Source organism: Dama dama, chromosome 13 (assembly GCF_033118175.1).
Source record: "Dama dama isolate Ldn47 chromosome 13, ASM3311817v1, whole genome shotgun sequence".
In the NCBI taxonomy this organism is placed as follows: domain Eukaryota; kingdom Metazoa; phylum Chordata; class Mammalia; order Artiodactyla; family Cervidae; genus Dama; species Dama dama.
In genome coordinates, this window is record NC_083693.1 from 35,864,122 (window position 1) to 35,884,093 (window position 19,972).

General features: G+C 45.4%; 1 protein-coding gene across 1 annotated transcript in view; it reads right to left on the reverse strand.

The window, feature by feature from the left end:
• Positions 1-1,157: 1,157 nt before the first annotated feature.
• MTMR10 (myotubularin related protein 10) overlaps positions 1,158-19,972 on the reverse strand; it is a 37,738-nt gene continuing 18,923 nt past the window's right edge. Inside the window, exons 6-16 of the mRNA XM_061158872.1 lie at positions 18,199-18,289; positions 12,162-12,321; positions 11,604-11,691; positions 11,435-11,523; positions 10,901-11,031; positions 9,803-9,872; positions 9,133-9,203; positions 7,476-7,645; positions 6,238-6,408; positions 4,954-5,136; positions 1,158-4,202 (exon numbers count right to left, since the gene is read on the reverse strand). Of these exons, the coding sequence (XP_061014855.1) occupies positions 3,606-4,202; positions 4,954-5,136; positions 6,238-6,408; positions 7,476-7,645; positions 9,133-9,203; positions 9,803-9,872; positions 10,901-11,031; positions 11,435-11,523; positions 11,604-11,691; positions 12,162-12,321; positions 18,199-18,289 (1,821 nt within the window). The 3' untranslated portion in view covers positions 1,158-3,605. The remainder of the gene's footprint in view (positions 4,203-4,953; positions 5,137-6,237; positions 6,409-7,475; positions 7,646-9,132; positions 9,204-9,802; positions 9,873-10,900; positions 11,032-11,434; positions 11,524-11,603; positions 11,692-12,161; positions 12,322-18,198; positions 18,290-19,972) is intronic.

The window sequence follows — 19,972 nt, forward strand, 5'->3', positions numbered from 1 at the left end:
TCATCGTACAGTGTCTGTATCACCAACCTCAGTATTGGCTTCAGGGCACTCACTGATCCCACATATCAGTAAAGAACTTCCAAAAAGGTCAGAACCTTGGTGGCTGTTTCAGGAGCTGAATGCATTATGTTATTAAGTTATATTTACAGAAAACTGGAAAACTGCAAAACTAGACGATTCACAGCTTTTGGTCTTTTATGAAAGTAGCACACAATGTTTCTTTCTAAAAAATATATTAGAAACAGATTCATGAATTTATATGTTTTCTGATTTCTCTGATGTTTTTAGGAATTAAGAAACACATTGTCATCAAGTGCCTTGTTATTTCTGTCAATGCTTGCTCCAGTTGGGCCTGCGTCACCATGGGGACGGACACGCGCTACCAGAGGCATTTAGTTGTCCCTTTCCGTCTTGACCCTTGGGGATGTCCCCGATGACTGAGGCAGTCTCCCACGCTGGCAGAACTCACTTTAGCACTACTGTTTTTGTAGATCCAAGGTCTGGGGCAGCCCTGGATCGAGCAGGTCTGTCAGCACCATCCTTCCAGCAGTGCTCACTTTGGGTCTCGGTCACATTCCAGTGATTCTCACAGATTTCAGACTTCTCTGTTATTATATTTGTTATGGTTTGACTTGCAGAAGGTTCGGATGATGGTTAGTATATTTCAGCAGGAAAGTATTTTAAAATACTTAAAGGTGTGTACACTTCTTTTAGATATAATGCACACTTAATAGACTATAGTATACCAGAAGCATCACTTTTACATGTACTCAGAAACCAGAAAATTCACATGACTTGCAGACTGTGATGATACTCACTTTACTGTGGTTGTGTGGAACCAACCTGCAGTGTCTCCAAGGTGTGCAAAGCCCTGGGCAGGGTGGGGAGGGGAATGGACACAGGAAGGGACTGATCAGGATGGGAGGCCTGGGCGGCTCGGCCAGGATCCTACTCCCTGATCTTCTTAAGGAAACACCACTCCCCAGCTTTTTAATGTATACAGTGCAAAGCCGAGTTAGGGCCTGATCCATGAACCCCCATGGCTGTGACGACAGCCAGTTGTGAACTGAGGTTTAGAGCAGGCAGCAGCAGGGACGAGACACAAGCACAGATAGAAGAAAACATCCCACCTCTCACATCAATAACAAAGGAAACCATTTCTTTGGACATTTTATTAGCACTCAGCACTTCCTTCACATTCATCACTGCTGGAAAACAATCTCTCACCTTCCTGCCCATCCTACTTTAATGCAAGTCACAATCAATTTTAGGCACAAAGGTTTTCATTTTCTTTCAAAATCAAGTTTCAGCTACTCGAGGTTACTGCTATAGCAAGAAGAGTTTGTTGAAGTACGCGTTGAACAATTTTCACCCTCTGTTAGCACAAATTAATATACTTTCTTAAATAAAGTTAGACACTTATGGTTTTTTTTTTTTTTTTTTTTTTTTGACACTTTTGGTTTTAAAGTTGGTTTCCATCACGAACAACAGTAAGACACTTCACACCTTGAGGTCCTATCCGAGAGTCTGCCCGCATGGCCCTGTCAGCAGAAGCTGGGCATCCATGGCCGGTGCTGCCCTCGGACTCTGTCCCCACATCCTGGGCCAGCAATGGGGCTGGTGGCTCTGCAGGGGCTAGGACTTAATGCCGGGATAGTTGTTGTTCATATTATGCACAATAAAGTGTGGCACAATAATCATGATATAACAACTGTTCAGCAAAAATAAAAAACTGTATTTTACATTTGATTATCATACAAAAATATGCACATTTTCTACTTTAAAACAGCATTAAGAGTACCTAATCATTTTAAAACTTGCAAGTTAAAAACATTTACTAAAACAATTGAAATAAATGTGATAGGGAAGAAAGCTATAGAGAAATAAATGCTTAACCTGAAAAAACAGTAACAAATTAAGACAATTTGTAATAATTAAAAAGTGGCCTAGTGAAAAATGGGGAAGAACTGTTACACTTTGCAGTGGCAAGATGGGCTTTGGGGTTTTCAGGGGGCTGGAGCTGGTTCCAGTCAAGGACTATAAAATGTTTAGTGGCAACAGAGCTACTTACGTAAACTAAAAAAGCCCTTATTTTCTCGGCAGGTTGGGAGAAACATTGGGTTTATCCACAAGATGGATTTCCTTAGACACTGCATAGGAACTTCCATCCTTTTAAATCCAGAGACATTATCCAACAATTTTTTAAAGGCAAGTAATTCAAACAGAAATACCTATTTCTTACATATGAAGGTAAAGCACTGTTTTTGAAAAAACCTGTTTTAGAAAAGGACATAATCTAACTGCACACTTTAAACATTTTTTGAAAAAAATAAGGTGGCAGTTTAAGACAACGATATGACAGCCACATTTCCAACATCCATCTTTTCCCAAAAGTGAAGGGTGTAGTGACTCTGACCAGCACGGCCGCTGCGAGCTCATGCTCTCGCCCTGCAGCTTTGGTGCAGCTCCCGTGACACACCTGCCATCAGGAGCTCAGACAAGAGCACACCTGTCTTCGTCTGTCTCCTCAGCGCTGCCGTCACAGGTGGGGCGGGGCAGGTGCTCTTGGTTAAAATGGCAATATCCTGAGAGAAGCCCACCTCTACGCACCTGTCCTCCCTCCCTAAGTGCCGGCACTCTGTCCTTCCCTGCAGGTGACCTGACTCCTGAGCTCACCACCCCTTTCCAGGGGCAGGTGCCCAGAGTGGCTGGGTCTCAGTAACACTGCCAGTGCTGGCTCTGCTCCCCCAACCCCCAAACCTGGGGTGTCCAGTTGACTCTCAGCTGGAGGCTTCGTGACTAGCCTCCTTCTGATGTGCGGTGGGACTCTGATATCCTAACTCAAATTGTTTTACTCTGCATTATTCATATCTTAATAGTTAATAATCAAAGGCACTTCTAAGTTTAATTATATTATCTATAGCAAATGCTTTTGAAGTCCACAGTGCACATCATTTTAAAGTTAGCCCTAAGCAAACTCATGATTTTAAAACACAGTGATCTACGGTCCCAGACAGCAATCTAAAATAAATTACAGTGTGGGAATACACAACTCTAAGGTGAGTTCAACTAGAGATAATGAAAGTGACCAGCAAAATGCACAAATACCCATGGACACCCACTGGGGTCTGCTGGATACTTCTTGAAAATACACCAGACACTAGTTCTTGACTGCCCTGATGGTTGCTGCTCGGGCTGCTAATCCGACCAAGGATCAGGGAAGCTTTAGTAGGTGGTTAGAAAGACAAATGCCACACACAAAACCTGATTAGTCTGATCACAGTAATAAAATTGTGGGAATGTCTGCCTGCAAATGACCTAAAAACGAGCCAGACCCAGCATGAGAGAAAGAGAACATAAATAACAAAAGTTAGGCCTGTCTTTTAAAAAACTGTGAAGGAAACATAATTCAACGTGTTTTTAAGAATTAGTGCAAATCTCAGTTGTTACAGATAATGATGAGCATGTCCAACATCTAGGGCAGGAGTTGTGCTCACCCCTCAGGACGTGCAGGAAGACCCCCTTGGTCTCCACGTGAGGGTCTCGGTGGACAGCCGTATCTCGGCCCCACATGGGTAAGCAGTCCCACTCGTCCCTCAGGATGGTCAGTCTTCATTGGCGAGTGTCTCAGTGGACAGCCATATCTTGGCCCCACTGAGAAACTTGCTCAGCGGTGTCCCCGAAATGCTCCGCCTGCACAGATTGCCCACTGGGGAGAAGGGGAAGGAGGACGAGAGGAAGTCCGGCGTGCCTGCGGCATCATGTGGGCCGCCAGCGTGGAAGTACAGCCTGCTTGGGGCCTGCTCGGGGCCAGGGGCTGGCGTGGGGCCACCCCGGGGCTGTCGCAGCGCCCTGCTCAAAACGTCCACCTCATCGGCCAGCAGTGAGAGCTTGTGGAAGGCTGTAATGAAGCCCCCGTGCTGGATCTGGGCCTCAGGGACCCAGCGGAAATAGCAGAGTTTCCACAGCTTGATGTGTGCCCCTGAGAGACGTGGCAGGATGGTCCCGTGCAGGTCGGCTGGCCTGGAGGCCCGTTCTTGGAAGAACTGCTCCACACCCCAGTCCTGGCTGTCCCTCGGCTCCAGAGGCGCTGGCTTCACCTGCAGGATTAGTGAGTTTCTCCTTGGCCGTAACTCCTGCTCACTGATGATGCCGTTCTTTAAGGAGGCTGGCATTCCTCTCAGTGTGGAGCTGTAGCTTTTCTGTACAGAAAGATTCTAGCATTATTCTCCTGGAGCTTCCCCTTTCAGAGAGATGGTAAAAGTGTGATGGTGAACATACACTCAGGTAGAATTTCAACCTTAAAGGACATTTTGTCCCTCCCTTGGTAATACTTGCTCCAATCCTCCTCCACTGAAGTTGGACACTTGGCCTTGACTTTGCCAGGCTGTGGTCTGTATGGGGGTGGAGCTGATATATTCAATCTGTCATAGGCAGACCTCTGGGAGATAGTGGATTCGCGATAAAGCAAGTCACACCAGGTTTCTGGTTTCCCGGCACATATAAGTTATGTTTCCAGTATATGGTAATTTATTAAGTGTGCAATAGCATTATGTCTAAAAAGACAATGTGCACACCTTAAATACTTTACTACTAAAAATGCTAACCCTCATCTGAGCCCTAAGCAAGTTGTAATCTTTCTGCAATAGTCACATCAGAGATCACTGGTCACAGATCACCATCACAAATATAATAATGAAAAAAACTGTGTGGCTAAGACTCCTCCCACTCATTGCCAAGGGTACAGGTTCAATCCCTGGTTGGGGAACTGAGATCTCCTGAGCTGCATGGCACAGCCATAAAAGAAAGAGAGCAAATGACCCCTCAAACCTGCATTAGCAATGCTGTTGTGGGACGTGCCTGGACTTTCAATACTCTGTTCTGAAAAAGATGTTTTTGGTTATGTGTGCGCAAACACCAGGTTTCCACCATTAGTGCGTTTTTGTAGTTTACCTTTGTCCTTTTAAAGGACTTCACAGAACCATTCTGCACACAAGGCGTGCTCTTTCCAATGTAGAAGGGGTTGTGGAAAAGGGTGCGATCCTTTGGTGTAAACTGGAGAGACCAGTCCCAAACGGAGGGGAATTTTAAACCCTTCTCATCACCCAGCTGGATGTTTTTGCTTATAGCAAATTCCTGCAAAATAAAATATTTGAACATTTGTGAAAAATGCCAAACTCAAGATTTTCTCATTGATAACTTCCTTTTTGATGAGTTGTTCATCATTATACGAGTGAAATTTTCTGAATGAGGGCGATTCCCACCCCTCTGGAGCAGCACACTCTGCTCCCCAGAACAGATGTTGCTGGCAGCTGGCACGAGGAGGGCATGGCCCTTGCATGAGGAGGGGGCCCTGGGCAGTGAGCATGTTCATGAGTGTGAACTCGTGGAGGGAGCTCACCCTGGCGCAGTGGCCTGAACAAACCCTCTCCTTAAATGCTCACACCCACAGTCTTGAACAGCATGCGTCTTCAGGATGCTCGGCTGCTGGTTTGAGGCAGCAGCTTCACAGATGAGGAACTCAGACTCAGCAGAGTCCCAGCCCTGGCTAGGGCCACAGCTCATTGTGAAGGCAGCCCCTCTTACAGTCTTCCTGAAGGCCCATGAGAGCGTCCTGGGCACTGCAGCTTCTGTGACTACACCCACTGCTCCAGACATGGATAAGACAGAACTCGTGGTTCCAGAAGGCTCCACCAGGGCAACCAGAAGCTGGTTTCAAGTCTGGCTTGAGACCCTCCCTAGTCACGGTTCTTCCTCTGGGTTAAGAGTTGGGACAGGAAGCTGACAGGCCTACGTAAAAGTGACTTGCCCCACAGCATCAGGGTCTGAGGATACTCAGTAAGCAGTGCCTAGCAAGAGTTCCAGTCTTGCATCATCCCTGTGTTTCCTCTCAAATTCCTTCCCCATAGAATTCTCAAAGAAAAATCATTTGCTTTATACCCCTTTTATTCTACTGTCCTAGGAAATAAATGTTTTCAAACAGGATCTTACCAATTACCCATTCAGACAGCTCAAACGTGAACATATAAATACAAAAGTACAACATTTACGGTGGTTAAAATAAGCTGCATCTTTCAATAAATGTCAGAGAGAAACACCTAGAATGCTCACTCACAAATGCAACAGGTTCAGGTTCCTGGACTGTTATCCATCTGAAATTACAGCTTAAAATGGTATTCATAACTGAGACAGTTTAACAGGAGGCAGCTACTGCACGTTGCCATGGTGGGTGCTCACCGTGCTCTGCTGCACACGCTGGTGTGGAGAGTTGAACAAGAAGGTGCCGAACAGGGCCACACGGGTGCTGTCATGCAGCACCGCCAGGTAAGTCTCAGAGAACTCGAAGGCCGCTGGGCACTGCTCCAGCAGCTGCCACGTGGTGTCCAGGAAGAGCAGGAACACGGGAGCCTGGCAGACACATGAGGAAATGAGATTACTCAGTGCTGGCCTGCAGGGCCCACGTCTACCCCCAAACTTCTCACTGACGTGAAGGAAGAGATTAGACAGTGAGGCCTGTGTGCGTGGCCCCAAAGCTGAGCTCAGCATACATGAGTAGACTAGACAGCCATGGCCACCCTGAGACCGAGCCTGGCCTGGGACGTGTCTCAGCACTGCTCTGTCAAACAAGTCCACCACGCTTAAGTGGTGAACCAGAAAGACAGGCAGGGAATCACCCTGTGAAGGGGGAACAGGGAAATACGTGTTTAAGCCGAACCTGGAAATAGTTCTTCAGAACATTTAAAACAAAAACCTCCAAACCATAAAGCAGCTTCTCTAACAACTTTTGGCTGACCCTTCAGTCAGCATCCAGAGACATAACTGGGTTTCAGAGACTGGCTGGTGTGGCCTTGGGGTCCCAGGGCACACCCTCAATGCAGCAGCTGGCAGCAGCCCCTGCACCCACCCAATGTGCCTTGATGAGTCAGAGTCAACCGGGAAGCATTCCCTGCTGGGGCTTCCTCAGATGGCAGGGACTGTTACACATGACAGCGAGTCAGCAGTGCTCTTAGGAGCCTCCCTGACATGGGATACCGCAGGGCTCTCACAGCCCCACAAGGACCCGAGGCCCTGCCAGCCTCGCAGCTCTTATATGTGCCCCCCAGCCTCCCTCGTACCCCATTTTAAGAAACTATGATACTCCAAAGCTGGTTTTCCAAAACACCTAATGTGCCTACTGTCTACTTATGGAAGACCTGCCGTGTTAATGGCATTTCTTCAAGCAGTTTTCAACTAAGAGAAACTCAACAGATTACTTTTTAGAGTGTCGCCTATCATATAGTTATGATAGTCTTCATAAACACCTCAACTTGAACTCTTAATCCACGGGTCAGTCTTGGACTAAGAAGCTAGGATGTAGTGAAGGCAATGTTTTAGAAGCTTCCTTGTCCCCTTCCGCACAGAGTCTCTCCCCACGATGACGCAGCTGTACCCTGTGCACACTGAAGGGCTGATGATAAGCACAAAGGCTTCGTTACCTCCTTCTCCGATCTCTTCAGGTGGTTGCATCTGTCCAGGAACGGATATCCGGCCATGACCCACTCTTTCTGTATCAGACTCTGAAACCCAGTGATGGTCCTGAAATAGGGGTCCAGCATCACTTGGACCAGAGAAGCTATGATGCAGCTCAGGTCTCTTCCCTCTTCCTCTGTCAGTGAAACGGAAAGACAACACTCAGTACACAGCAGCATGCTCAGAGAAGGACGGAAGGGGAGGTAGAGCATACACTGCAGTGTTCTGTGTGCGGCGGCCTTCGAGATCATCCGTGTTGGGACATTTCATTCAGGCCAGCAACTCTAAATATTACCTACAGATCATTTACACTCATGTTCAATGGAGAGATGGACTTTTACATATGAATGTTTTCTAGATATCAGAAGTATAGCCCTCACTCTTTTTACATTTCAATGATCTGTGGTAAAAATCTCCCAAGAGTCCATTCTATTCCTGTTTTGGCAACAGCATTAAATATCCCACAATCTTTCCACTGATAGCTCGACAGGGTGACTCAGAGGTGAACAAGAGAAACAGAACTATCCACCATCATCTGACAAGGTGGCAAATGCTTCCCTCCCATCTTTCATATCTGATATCCTTTAATAATAAGACCAGAAATACTGATATCAAAGCCAGCCACAAAAATCAGAAGAAAACTATCTCATAGTATTCCTTATATGTAATGTCATCAACAAAGTATAAACAAACCAAATTATCTCAGGAATGCAAAAATTTATCCTAGAAAAGCAAGGCTGGTTTAACACCCAACAAAGTAACATACCATAATAAAAAATAAAGGACAAAAATTACATGATCATCTCATTAGATACATAAAAAGCATCTGTCTGATTAAAATTCAATATTTATTCTGGATAAAAACTCTCAGCAATCTAGGAAGAGACGGGAATTTCAACCTGACAAGTGGAATCCACAAAAACCTACAACTAACATCACTCTTGCCAACGAGATCCTGGACACTTTCCTCCTAGGATGGGCAACAGGACAAGGATGTCTGTTCTGTTACTTCTACTGAATGTTGTCCGGGAAGCTCTACACAGGGAAATCAGGCAAGAGAGAAATCCAAGGCATTTCAAACTGGAGAGGAACAAGCAATAACTGTATTTGCAGACAATGTGTGTCCATATGTAAAATAAAACCCCTGAAGAATCCATAAACAACTACTAAAACTAATGAATGAGTTTACTAAGGTTGAAGGAATTTTATACACGAGTACACAATACATCTGAAAATGAAATTAAAAAAGCAACTATTCACAACAGCATCAAAAATAAAACACAGATTTAACAAAATAAGTGCAAGGGTTCTACACTAAAAACTATAAAGCTGACATGACATGAGAGAAAATCCAAATAAACAGAGAGACATTCATTTCATGGATTGGGAGATTCCACATTAAGACAGTATTCTCCCCAGTCTCCAGTTCAACATAGTCCTATCCAAAACCCAGTAGGCTTTTTGCTGATCCTCAAAGTTACACAGAAATACAAAGGACCTAGAATAACCAAGACAATTTTGGTAATAAGGTTGGAGGACTTACATGTCTTAATTTCAAAGTGTACCCTAAAGCTACAGCACCCAAGATACTATGGCCCAGGGACCGCGGTGGTCAGGAGTTACCTTGCAGCACTACAGACAGACGCTTGCTCTCTAGCACGTACACGAGTTCTGCTGCATGTTTAAGAAATGCCCTGGAAACAGAAAGGGAAACACAATGTTAAAAACCAAACTTCCACTACAGATATATTGTTTAAAGTACTTGAAGTCAAGCAAATCTAATCTCTCACCATACCCATTTGTAGTCTCTGTAACCTTTCTGAGTTTCTGCAGTATTTATATGAATACAGTTTGGTTTCTGTATCAGGGAAATTCATTAACATTTGCTAATTTACATGACCTTCTTGAAATCACCCAACTACAGAGACGGAGAAGAGATAAGTGGGGGCAGGGGTGGACCTGTAGGGGAGGGGGGCGCAGCCCTCCAGGGGTGGCAGGAGGGAGATGTAGTGATGGGGCAGTCTGCATCCTGACTCTGTTGGTGGTCACGTGGGTCTACAAACGTGATGAGCCCACACAGAAGCCACGAGAACACCTGTCTATCAATGCTGAACAGGGCCCAGCTCACACTGCTGTCAGCTCCTCGGCTCCACAGCCATCACCCATTGTGTGAGCTGTTACCACTGGGAAGCAGGTAAGGAGTGCACGGCTTTGTAATATTTTTGCACCTCCTGCAGATATATAATTATTTCAAAATAAAGAGTTAAGAGAAAAAGAAAGCAGTTGTACAAACCTTACATACTCCAACCACCGTGTATTCTCCAGTGAAGATAGCCATTTCTCTTCAGTTTCTTCAAACGGTTCTGCAATTAATATAATTACATATGTAATTCTATACACTCGTATATATATTCAATATAACACTTCTGGGCTTCTTAACATGATCAAATTGAGAGTTAGATGATACATCACAGTTTCTAATACTTAAAAGTTGGCTTCAAGAAGTGTAATGCATTTGCATTTAATAATAAAAACATTTAAGAAGTCGCACTACAGTTCTATAAGGAATGGAACCAAGCACTCCCCAGGCCTCCATCTCCTCTCTGGCTCTTCCAGGGAAATCTCAGAGACTCCGACCACCTCTGCCTCCTAGAGCTGCTGACTCTGACCTGCCCTCCCCAGCCTCCCCACCAGAGGCCTGGCCCTCCCTGCCTCCCACCCCTCCCTGCTGCCACTGCCTGGCTGACATGGCCTTGGTGCAACGCCTGCAGGGAAGGGGGCAGCTTCCTGACGGGGCCTGTCCTGGCTCGTCTCAAGGTGCCCCTTGCCTCACAAACCCCATCCCCAGCCACCCCAAGTACTGGACAGCTGAAAGATACAGTTGCTGTGTTTCCAAACACACACCCGCCCCACTCCAGCTCGCCTTCCCGTCATGCTGCCTCTCCACCGCCCAGTGATGAGGGGCTCTCTGCGCACCCTTCACACCAAGGGCCCTTTCCTGTGATTCAGCCATCCAGGGGCAGGCACATCTAAGCACCCCATGAGCGTGTGCTCCAGCAAAAATATGGGAACTCTGAGGCTGCACACATTCTCATGTGGCTCAAAACATAATTCAGCACATTAGGGTCTTAGTTTACTTGTGAAGTCGCACACTGTTCTACTAGCAGGCACTTTTCCTCCAAAACTAAATGAAGCTTAAACTTCATTTTCTAAGAGCTTTTGACAGTCTCAGATAATGATAATTTGTACAGGTATCTCAATGAGCCTCTACTTATTAACTATTTCTAAATTTTTAAGTAATGTCATTTTTCCTGACATGCCTCGTACAATGCCTCATAGAATCACCTACTCATTGTTTACATATGTATATATATAATAAGGATAAAATTACCATTAACACACAGTTGTTTAAGTTTTACAAAAGCCACCTGAATATCTTGGATGTTGGGTAAGGTCTTGTCCAAATCTGACTTGTAGATATCACTTCTCTGTGGATGACTTTTAGTTATTGCATTATAAATCCTAATAAAGACAAAACCTTTGAGTTACTGTTCATTCTTTTATTCAACATATATGTTTTGAGCACCTACTATGAGCTAACTATGCCACCATCTTAGTTGGTTTGACTTGATAAACCTAGGACGCACTGAACTATAAGAAAAACTTGATTCATTCTGCAGTATCTTGACCGGGAATCACTGCACTCTGAAAGTTCTTTAGAGGCAACACTACAGCAAGATGTCAGCAACATAAGATCCTTGTATGCCAAAGAACTAAACTATGTTTAGTATAACCTGAGAGTTAATTTTAATATGTTCACATCCTCTCCACAATGGCAATGCTTGTATGAAGTACATGGTGCTTTCTGACTCTCTAGCTAGAACGACAAAGATACCCCAAGCTCCGAGGGCGGTGGCCCACTCACCTCTGCTCGATCTTCCTCTGCTGCAGCATGTCTCTTATGAGGGCCGTGCGCACGAGGGCACTGCCGTTCGAGTGGCTCCAGCACCAGAACTAGGAGAGAAGCAGGGTCTTTACTTAACCAGCTGGAAAGTGGAACACAGTATTGGAGAGACCCAGCAGGCCTCACTTACTGGCATCCGTCTTCCAACAAAAGAATGGGAGAAGACCTTCAGGTCTTGATCTGCTAGCGAGCTCGGCACCACGAAGTACTCTGGGAGGCTGCAGATGAAAACACAAATCATGATGTGAGAGCTTGGCTTCCAGTGGGACAAGCGTGCTCTGCAGACCCCACTTTAACTAACGTGCACCCCACCTGGTGAGCACTGTGGGTACACCGAGGAGCCTAGACACGGTCTAAAACAGATGCAACATGGTCAATTATCCCAAAAGCTGTATTATAGCAGAGGAAGAATCCAAAGGAAGCATTTGAAATATTGTCTAGAATGACTATTAATCAAACATGTATGCAATTTCTAAAAAAAACACAAAATCCACCCTGATCCTCTCAACAGGCTATGGGGTAGGAAACACCAGTCACACCAACCCAACCTGACCCTCAAGTCTACGGAGAAGCATCGACTCCTTCTCTCTCCCTCGTCTGTTTCCCATCCAGTTACCAATGACAGCAGAGTCTGACGACTACTCCTAGAAGCACCCCAGCAGTGAGCACCCTGCAAGAGCAAACTCACCACGTGGAAATCATGTAGCCCTCGTTGATGGAGCAGACCCTCCAGCCCGAGGCGCTTGTCCTCTTCACCTCCCTGTCCCAGTCTGAGTACGTCTCGAACAGTGGCGTCTTCTGGCTGCTGCCACCCCCAGCTCCCAAGGGTGCTCCATTAGCTTTGCTGGCTACAAGAAAAAGCAATAGTATTAAGCCTGCTCTGAATCCCCTCTCTCCTGCCTCCTGTCGCCAACACACTGCGATGTAGCATCTCTGTTTGTCTCTGGTCTCTCCAAGGCCACCTCACCTGTCCTGGCCTGTCCTCCCCTGTCCTGGACAAGAGGCAGCCCCCTCCTCTCTCAGGACAGCCCCCGCATCCACTCCTGCAGCACCTCCATGCCCTGTCCATCCACTGGCTCTGCCTGCAGCGCCTTCCAGCACTAGAGAAGGCGCTCACGTGGCCACCTGGACCACCCTCATTCTACATCATACACACTGCCTGTTACATTCACTGACTACCTTCTCAGGGTCTGAACGATGCTGCTCCCACATTTCCTCTCCAGTCATCTCCTCCTCAACTTTCAACTGTTCGTGGTCACTCTTGACCCCTTGCCCCAGGCTGAAGCATGAACCCAGGTCACTGCTGGTTTTGCCTAGAGAAATGAACGCATCCACCAGCGCCTGCACTCTTGAGCCGTCTGGACCTTTCATCTCTCCACAACTGACTTCTCAGCCCTTGCCTAATGTGACTCACTGTGACACTCTTGGTCTCTACTTAGCTTTCCTCTGATGATAAGGTCACATGGACTCCTCACACCCCACTAGAGGGCCGATGCAATGGAGGGTTACAGAGGCCAGGACCTGACCTTCCCAAGCAAGGAAGCTTTCCACTTGAGAAGTGCTGCGACCTGCTGGGAGCATGTGCACGGCCTCAGAGGGACCAGAGGGAAAGAAGGGTCCAATCTGGGTGATGGAGGGCACCCCTCTCAGCCTGGGCTCTTGCTACTTGAGCTGCACTCAGCCTAGCCACTGCTGCCACAAGACACGCTTCCTGAGAAACAGGCTTTCAGGATGCTGCCCTTGCCCCAACGTCTCCAACTGCATTCTCTTTTGAAGTGCCCTCGCAGGCCTGCCCTGACCCTTGTTGCCCAGTGCTCTCCAACTCCCATCCCCCTGTAGTTGTGAAGACCTTTCTCCGTCCGATGAACATGCCACGCCCGTTCCTATGGACTACTTACTAAACCTGCTGTAAAACAGGTATTTTCTGAGATCTGACCACAGGCTAAGGCCTGAAAATGGACAAATGAGTAAGATTTCACCCCTACTTCGAGGCGCTTGTCACAATGCACTGGGTGGACGTGAGCGATGAGGAGCAGGAAGCCCTGCGCTGTTGCTGGGGCCACAGGCTGGGTGGGGCAAGAAGGCTTCTGACCCGAGATGCTCGGAGCAGAGTCCTAAGGAACCAGCCAAAGCAAGCGCTGCCCAGTGGCTGATGAGAAGGAGAGGGGCGTGCTGGACAGAGCTGGACTTAAGAAATGTGGCTGATTTGTACACCATTGAGTAGTGAGCTAACTACCTTAAGAGCAGTAAGGGTGCCAGAGGTGGCGGCAGGGAGGTTGGGGAATGCCCAGACGCACAGGTGTGCTGTACCAAAGAGCAAGCACCAGCTACATGTGCTCTTTACATTCCAACTGAAATTTAAGTTTAACTGAGATTTTAAATTCAGTTCCTCAACTGCATCAGGTACATTCCAGTGCTCAACAGCCACATACGGCCAGCAGCTTCTCTACTGGACAATGCAGGACACAGGACACGCCACCACTGGACAGCACTTATGACTCTAGATCAGGAAGGGTCTCAGGTGCCAGGCTAGGAATTTTGGATTTTATCCTTTAAGTGGCATCACAATTATGATGATTATGATTCTAACAGAGCTTGTTAAAAGTTAAAATGCTCCTTCTAAGCCCACATCCTGGCATGCTGCTCTGTCTCAGCACCTGCTCTTAGAGTGACAGCCACAGGAACATGCTGGGAAACCTGGGACCCATGATTGCTCTAGAACTCAGAACCCACATGGGACTCCCAGGTAATTCCCACTTTACACAGTGTTCCAAAACACCGAAACCCACAGCAAACTATCCAATATTAGAAAACCTAAGTATTTCATCATATGACTAAATTAAAGGGGAAAAACCCTCCCAAGAACAGAAAAACATTTGAGTTCGACACGTACTTATGATATAAAAAAATAGCAAATTTTAGCAAATTAGGAATAAAAGGGAATTTCCTTAACTCGATAAAGCCTATTTATCAGAAACAAACAGCAAACATCATCCACACTGAAACCGAGAAAAGAAACGCTGCCTTTACCACCACCGCACAGAGGTCCCCGCCACGCACCGAGACCACCACCACAGAGAAGCTGAAAGAACACTGTGGACTTTCGTCAGGAGCTTGTAAATACTCTGGCAGCTCTGCCCTGGGAGGAGACAGGACTGCATGCTTCTCAGTGTCCTGAGGTCGAAGACTAGGAAGCTGGGCTGAGAACACACACACTGTTTATGAGACTGCTCCTCTGGCAAAAATATATAAAATCTCAAGATCAGAGGAGGAAGAGATGGCTTTTTCTGAACATGAAGCGAAGGCACCTACAGGGTCTTGCACTGTGTGCTATTCCATAGGTTCTGCCTGTTCAGAACCTGTCCATGTCTTAGCCGCCAGGATCAGGGCTCTTGGACACTCGACATCTTCTCCAGCGAGAGCTTATTATGGGATGTGCAGCAGGTACTAAGTCTGTCACTAGCGAGTCTGGCAATTTTTATGCTTTCCAGGATCCCAAGGACCGAAGCCCTTGCCTGTGTACGAGTGCCCAGGGAAGGCTGGCTGGGCTGGTCCTCTAGAAGAGTCGGCCACCCTGACGTTGCTGACTTAGGTCTCAGGATAGCTGTCATCAGCCAGCTGACAGGGACAGGAAACGGAGCAAGGTCAAGAGCACCCTGACCTTCACTAGCTCCTGTGACACAGTTCACAGGTCTTATCCCAAACTCCAGCCCTACAGAGTTTCCATGTAACCAGCCCCTCCATATTTAGAATGGCCTCAAGCAACAGTAAAGACCATAAAACAGTCAACACAGGAAAAGAAAGCCCATCACTTCAATGACACTGCAGAAATCAGAGTCACACAGAGGGCGAGGAAGAGAAAAACAGAACTGTGATCATAAAGAAGTTCCAGAGAGCTGTCAACAAAGTGGTTCGGATACAACATTCAGACCTCATGGGCTGGGTGGCGCCAGTGTTACTGTCTTTTAAAAGCTCTCCCAACAGGGATTCTGGTGTATAGACTGATGCATTCCTACTGCAGAGACACGAGCACCAGTCACAACCATTCACAGCTACATGAGAATGTTAGAAGAACTGACAAACAAAAAACTAAAACTTCCTACAGTTTTGAATGGAGTTCACACTCTGCAAGTGGTTTTCCAATAAGCACCGAAAGGAACATCCAATACTCAGACCCGTGCTTACAAAAGGAGGATAAGATTGCAAAACAAAACGACGTCACTGAAAACATGACTTTCCTGTGGCGTTTACACTGCACCCCGAGATCTTGTGGCCCCATCTGTAAGCAGGGGTCTGTCACAGGGTGGAGCTGCTGACCCTGGGCCTGCCAGAAACCTGAGGTTTTCACTCTTTAGCCTAGAAGCACAATCTGACCTCTTGTCAATTTCGTAACAAAGATGGACCTGTATCTTTTGGACGATATTTGTCCAATAATACACTGACTGGTGAAAATAGCATCCTCGTGGTTGCTTTCAGGTTAAAAGAGGAAAAACAGAACTATTGTTCTTGTTTGTGCCTATGCCTCCCGTGGTGTCAGCGTGGGGGCTGTCCCAAGGGATGTCCCACCCCGCGGGTGCCGGGCATCTTCCCAAACATCAAGATCCTCCCAGAAGCATTCAAGTGATGCTGAACACAAGACAAAACCTCAGGACGACTAAGGCCAGCTAAAAGGCTCTCAGATAACTGCTGGGCACATCCTCCTGCTGCTCATCCCAACTGTGAGAACAGCTTTGTCACCTGCCTGCCTGTAGTAAGAGCTTCTTTAATCCAGCTGCTGAATCAAGGTGTCATCCGGAAGGTCAAGGGTTACTGAGTCTTCCATTCACAGTATGGATTCTGACTGCAGTGTGTGGAAATTTCAGGCCTCCTCTGATCTTACAGATGCAGTGTACCTTCTGCAACAGCAGGGAGGGTATGAAAGGATGTTACCCTATGAGGAACCTTCCCACAACTCTGGCTGAGTACTATGTGTACAAAGTGCCTGCCAAGGAGGAGGAGTCTGAAGGATGCAATAGTAAGTGCTCCTAGATGTTTTACATGTTAATCGTCAATCATTACTTTCTCGACAATCTACAAGTGAGAAGATATAGAAGTGATGGATGGGAATAAGGAAACCCAGTGGTAGAAGGGCTATGGACTGAATAAACTATTTAAAATATTAACATCCCAGAGATGCCCACAAGGAGTAGATGGAGACAACCGTGAGCAGTCAGGGAATCAGGCCTCGGGTCACCAAATGCATCAGACAGTTCACTGTCCTGAGTGAGTTCCAGGCATCACACTGTGCAGAACTTGCAGGTCTCTACACTGGACTCATTCCTACCAGAAAAAAGGCAGCTGGTTTGTATCATGAACAGTGGGAATCAAAGGCCCTCCTAGGAGAGGTGAGAGTGTGATTAGGGATAACCCCGAGGATCGCATGTGCAGCCTATGATGTGCCAGAGGGCCATCTGTCCACCTCCTAGTGCAGACTTACAGCACCTCATCTTCAGACAATAAGTGGATTTTCTTTATGTTAAGAAATGAAAAAATTATTTGTATTGTTCAAGCCTAAGTTACAAACAGTTATATTTTGATACTAAAAATTAAGTTACAAACAGTTTTGTTATCCAATTTCTTCAAGTATAGTACCATAAGGCAAAAGCTATGACTTCCACCTGTCATCTCTGCAGTGTTCAGGAGAATCGTCTAAAGCAGTGAAGTGCACTGATACCACATGTATCTGCGGGTGCTATGTGCTGCTCCTGCATCTTAATGCACTTACAACATGATGATACTGGAATCCACTTTTATTACACACATTACTTAGATTACTATACATGTTCTAACAAAATGTGAAAGACCAGTAAAGTTAGTAACTTACAGGCTCCCCATCAGGACCATGCTGGCTGAGTGAAGGGACCTTTCACTATGAACATGCAACTGAGTCATCCTGCTCCCGTCAAGACAGGGCAAGCATGAGACTCAGCAAGCAACAGACAGATGGTCACTAACCTATGAGGGGGTGAAGTGACACATGACCTCCCTGATTTTCCTCTAGCCTTTTATGAGGTTAAAAAAAGGAAACCGGTTGATCAAAATTACATTTGTATATAAAAGAACTCAGAATTATATGATCACTTGCAATTTTCTTTGGTGGTGTCATCACTGACATCTATGTGAACAGACTATTCACTTTTGTAAAATCGGTTTAAAATATACTTTTTTTTGTCCTTCAGATGAATGCTCATCTTCCTTTCATGAATCTTATTCATAATTATAAAGTCAACATTTTGACTTAATGAAGTTCATTAAAGAGTTCAGCCACTTCAGCTTTTGCATGAAATCACACCTTTCCAAAAAATATTATGAATTTCAGATGTCTTTTAATTTCCTCCAGTTTTCTTAACAAGTAAGATTACTTTAACTCAAGCTACCAATTAGTGGTGGAGAGGGAGAGTTATCTTCCTTCATCATAAAATACAAGCCACTGACTGCAGGGAAAACACTTAACACGCTTCCCATAAGCCTTTCGTTACAGTTGCTTATAGGTTCTTCACTTTTAAAGGAAATAATCTGACAAATATTATCTCTTTTAGTACAGACTGCTTAATTCTCTAATAGTTATGAAGGTAATAATTCAACAATCATTAAGGCTCAGGTACTTGGAGGCTTCTCATAAAACAGAAGAATAAAATTTAAGACAATGTAAAGTTAGTCACAGTAGTTAATATTTTCATATTTACCTGAATTGTGGTATTTTTTCCCAACATATTCAAATGCAAAGAGTAGCTGGAGGTCTGTTGGCTGGGAATAATGAGCTATTGCAAGGCATACCTAGGAAAAATTCTACATTTAGAATTGATTTCAACACATGTGGTTAAATGAAACGTACAACGAGGCCTTGGGTGTGGGGAGCATCATCTGGGGCAGGGTCTATGGACACTTGTTTCCATGTTTTCCTGCTGACCCAGAGCTGGAATGGGCTCTCTCAGGCCAGGGACCTCATTCACTGCTGTGCCCCCAGACACTGTTCAGTCTTCAGTGACTACACACTAAGTGTTCAGTACGTGTTTGCTGAGCTGAATTTTAACAGGGAAATAATTTTACTCAGATAAACACAACTGGGAAAGTAAATGAAGCATTCTCCAAAAAGGCAGTGACATATCTACTCCTAAAAAAAAAAAAAGAGAAATTTTCATTTTTTAAGGATGATAATTATTTAATACCAGCAATTCGGAAGGCTCAGTATAAGGGATGCTCTTTTAATGTTCATACCTCATTTTAGATTTTAGAAAAATCTAAAAACAGAAAAGCTACAATTTTTTTCCTACAAAAAAATAAAAATTAGTAAGAAACCTAAAAGTTCATGGGTGGTTACAAGAGATACATTAAAAAAAAACAAAAAAAAACACAACTGTTTAAGTAAAATGGTTGAGATTCTGCCTGTGCTGGGAAAAGCATGGTCTTTGTAATCCAATGATCAGGGCTTGAATCCCAGCCCCACCAAGCACCTGCCAGGAACCTGTGTGAAGTCAACTCATTGCCTGGAGCCTCAGTCTGGGCATGTGAACCATGAAGATGAAATCGAGATTGCACTGAGGATGGGTAACTCGAGCACACGCCCAGCCTCGGAAGCAGCTGCACACGGGGGATATGGCTGCGGTCAACCTCAACTGCTACTGGACAGACTGAAGGATGGTATTCCATGCTTACAGAGCCCTGGACTAGATGACGGGAGACGAGAAAACAATCTCACATAGCAGACAGAGGAAAATGAAGACAGATGCAAGGAGAAAACAGACCACCTTACTTAAAAAGTTATCCTTTAGAAGAAAAAGCATTAAGCCAAAATGATATGCTTTTGACAGTGAGCAAGCAAGAAGTTTAGTTAATTGTTAGTCCTTGTCAAATTAGCCATGTCTGCAGTGGGCTGATGCAGATTCTATTCACTGGTAAGTATGTGTCAGTTGTTAGAAATATATGTTATAAGCCTTCTATAGAATAAATGCTTTCTTACTAAATTAAAACATAAAACTAGGAGAATGGTTAGCATTAGTTTCAGTTTTGACAAAAAACAACATTAATAATGGCTCCTTGAAACATACAAAATACGGTGCTATTCTTAACGCCTGTGGGAGAGCCTTCTCTGAGAGTCCATCCCACTTGGGAAGTTTAGCAGACAGTGACCTGCATTTCCATCCCCTGCCTGCTCACCAGTCCTTAGAGCTCTTCTTCCAGGAGCAAACTACAGAATCTACACCTTGAAAAAGTCCTTGTCACTTCCTACTCCTCTGGGCAGCATGCTTATTAGTTTATAAGCTTTGTTGCACTCAAGATTCTTTTTTCATTTTTGTCCCATTTTTCAGCACTACCCGCACCACAATCTTAAGCCATACCTGCCTTATGGCATCTCTCTGGGCTTTCCTATACTCTAAAAAAAAATTAAATAATAACACTTAAGGATTCTCTTCTAAAGATGAACTTTTGAGCAACAACTCTGTTCTCTGGATTATCTGC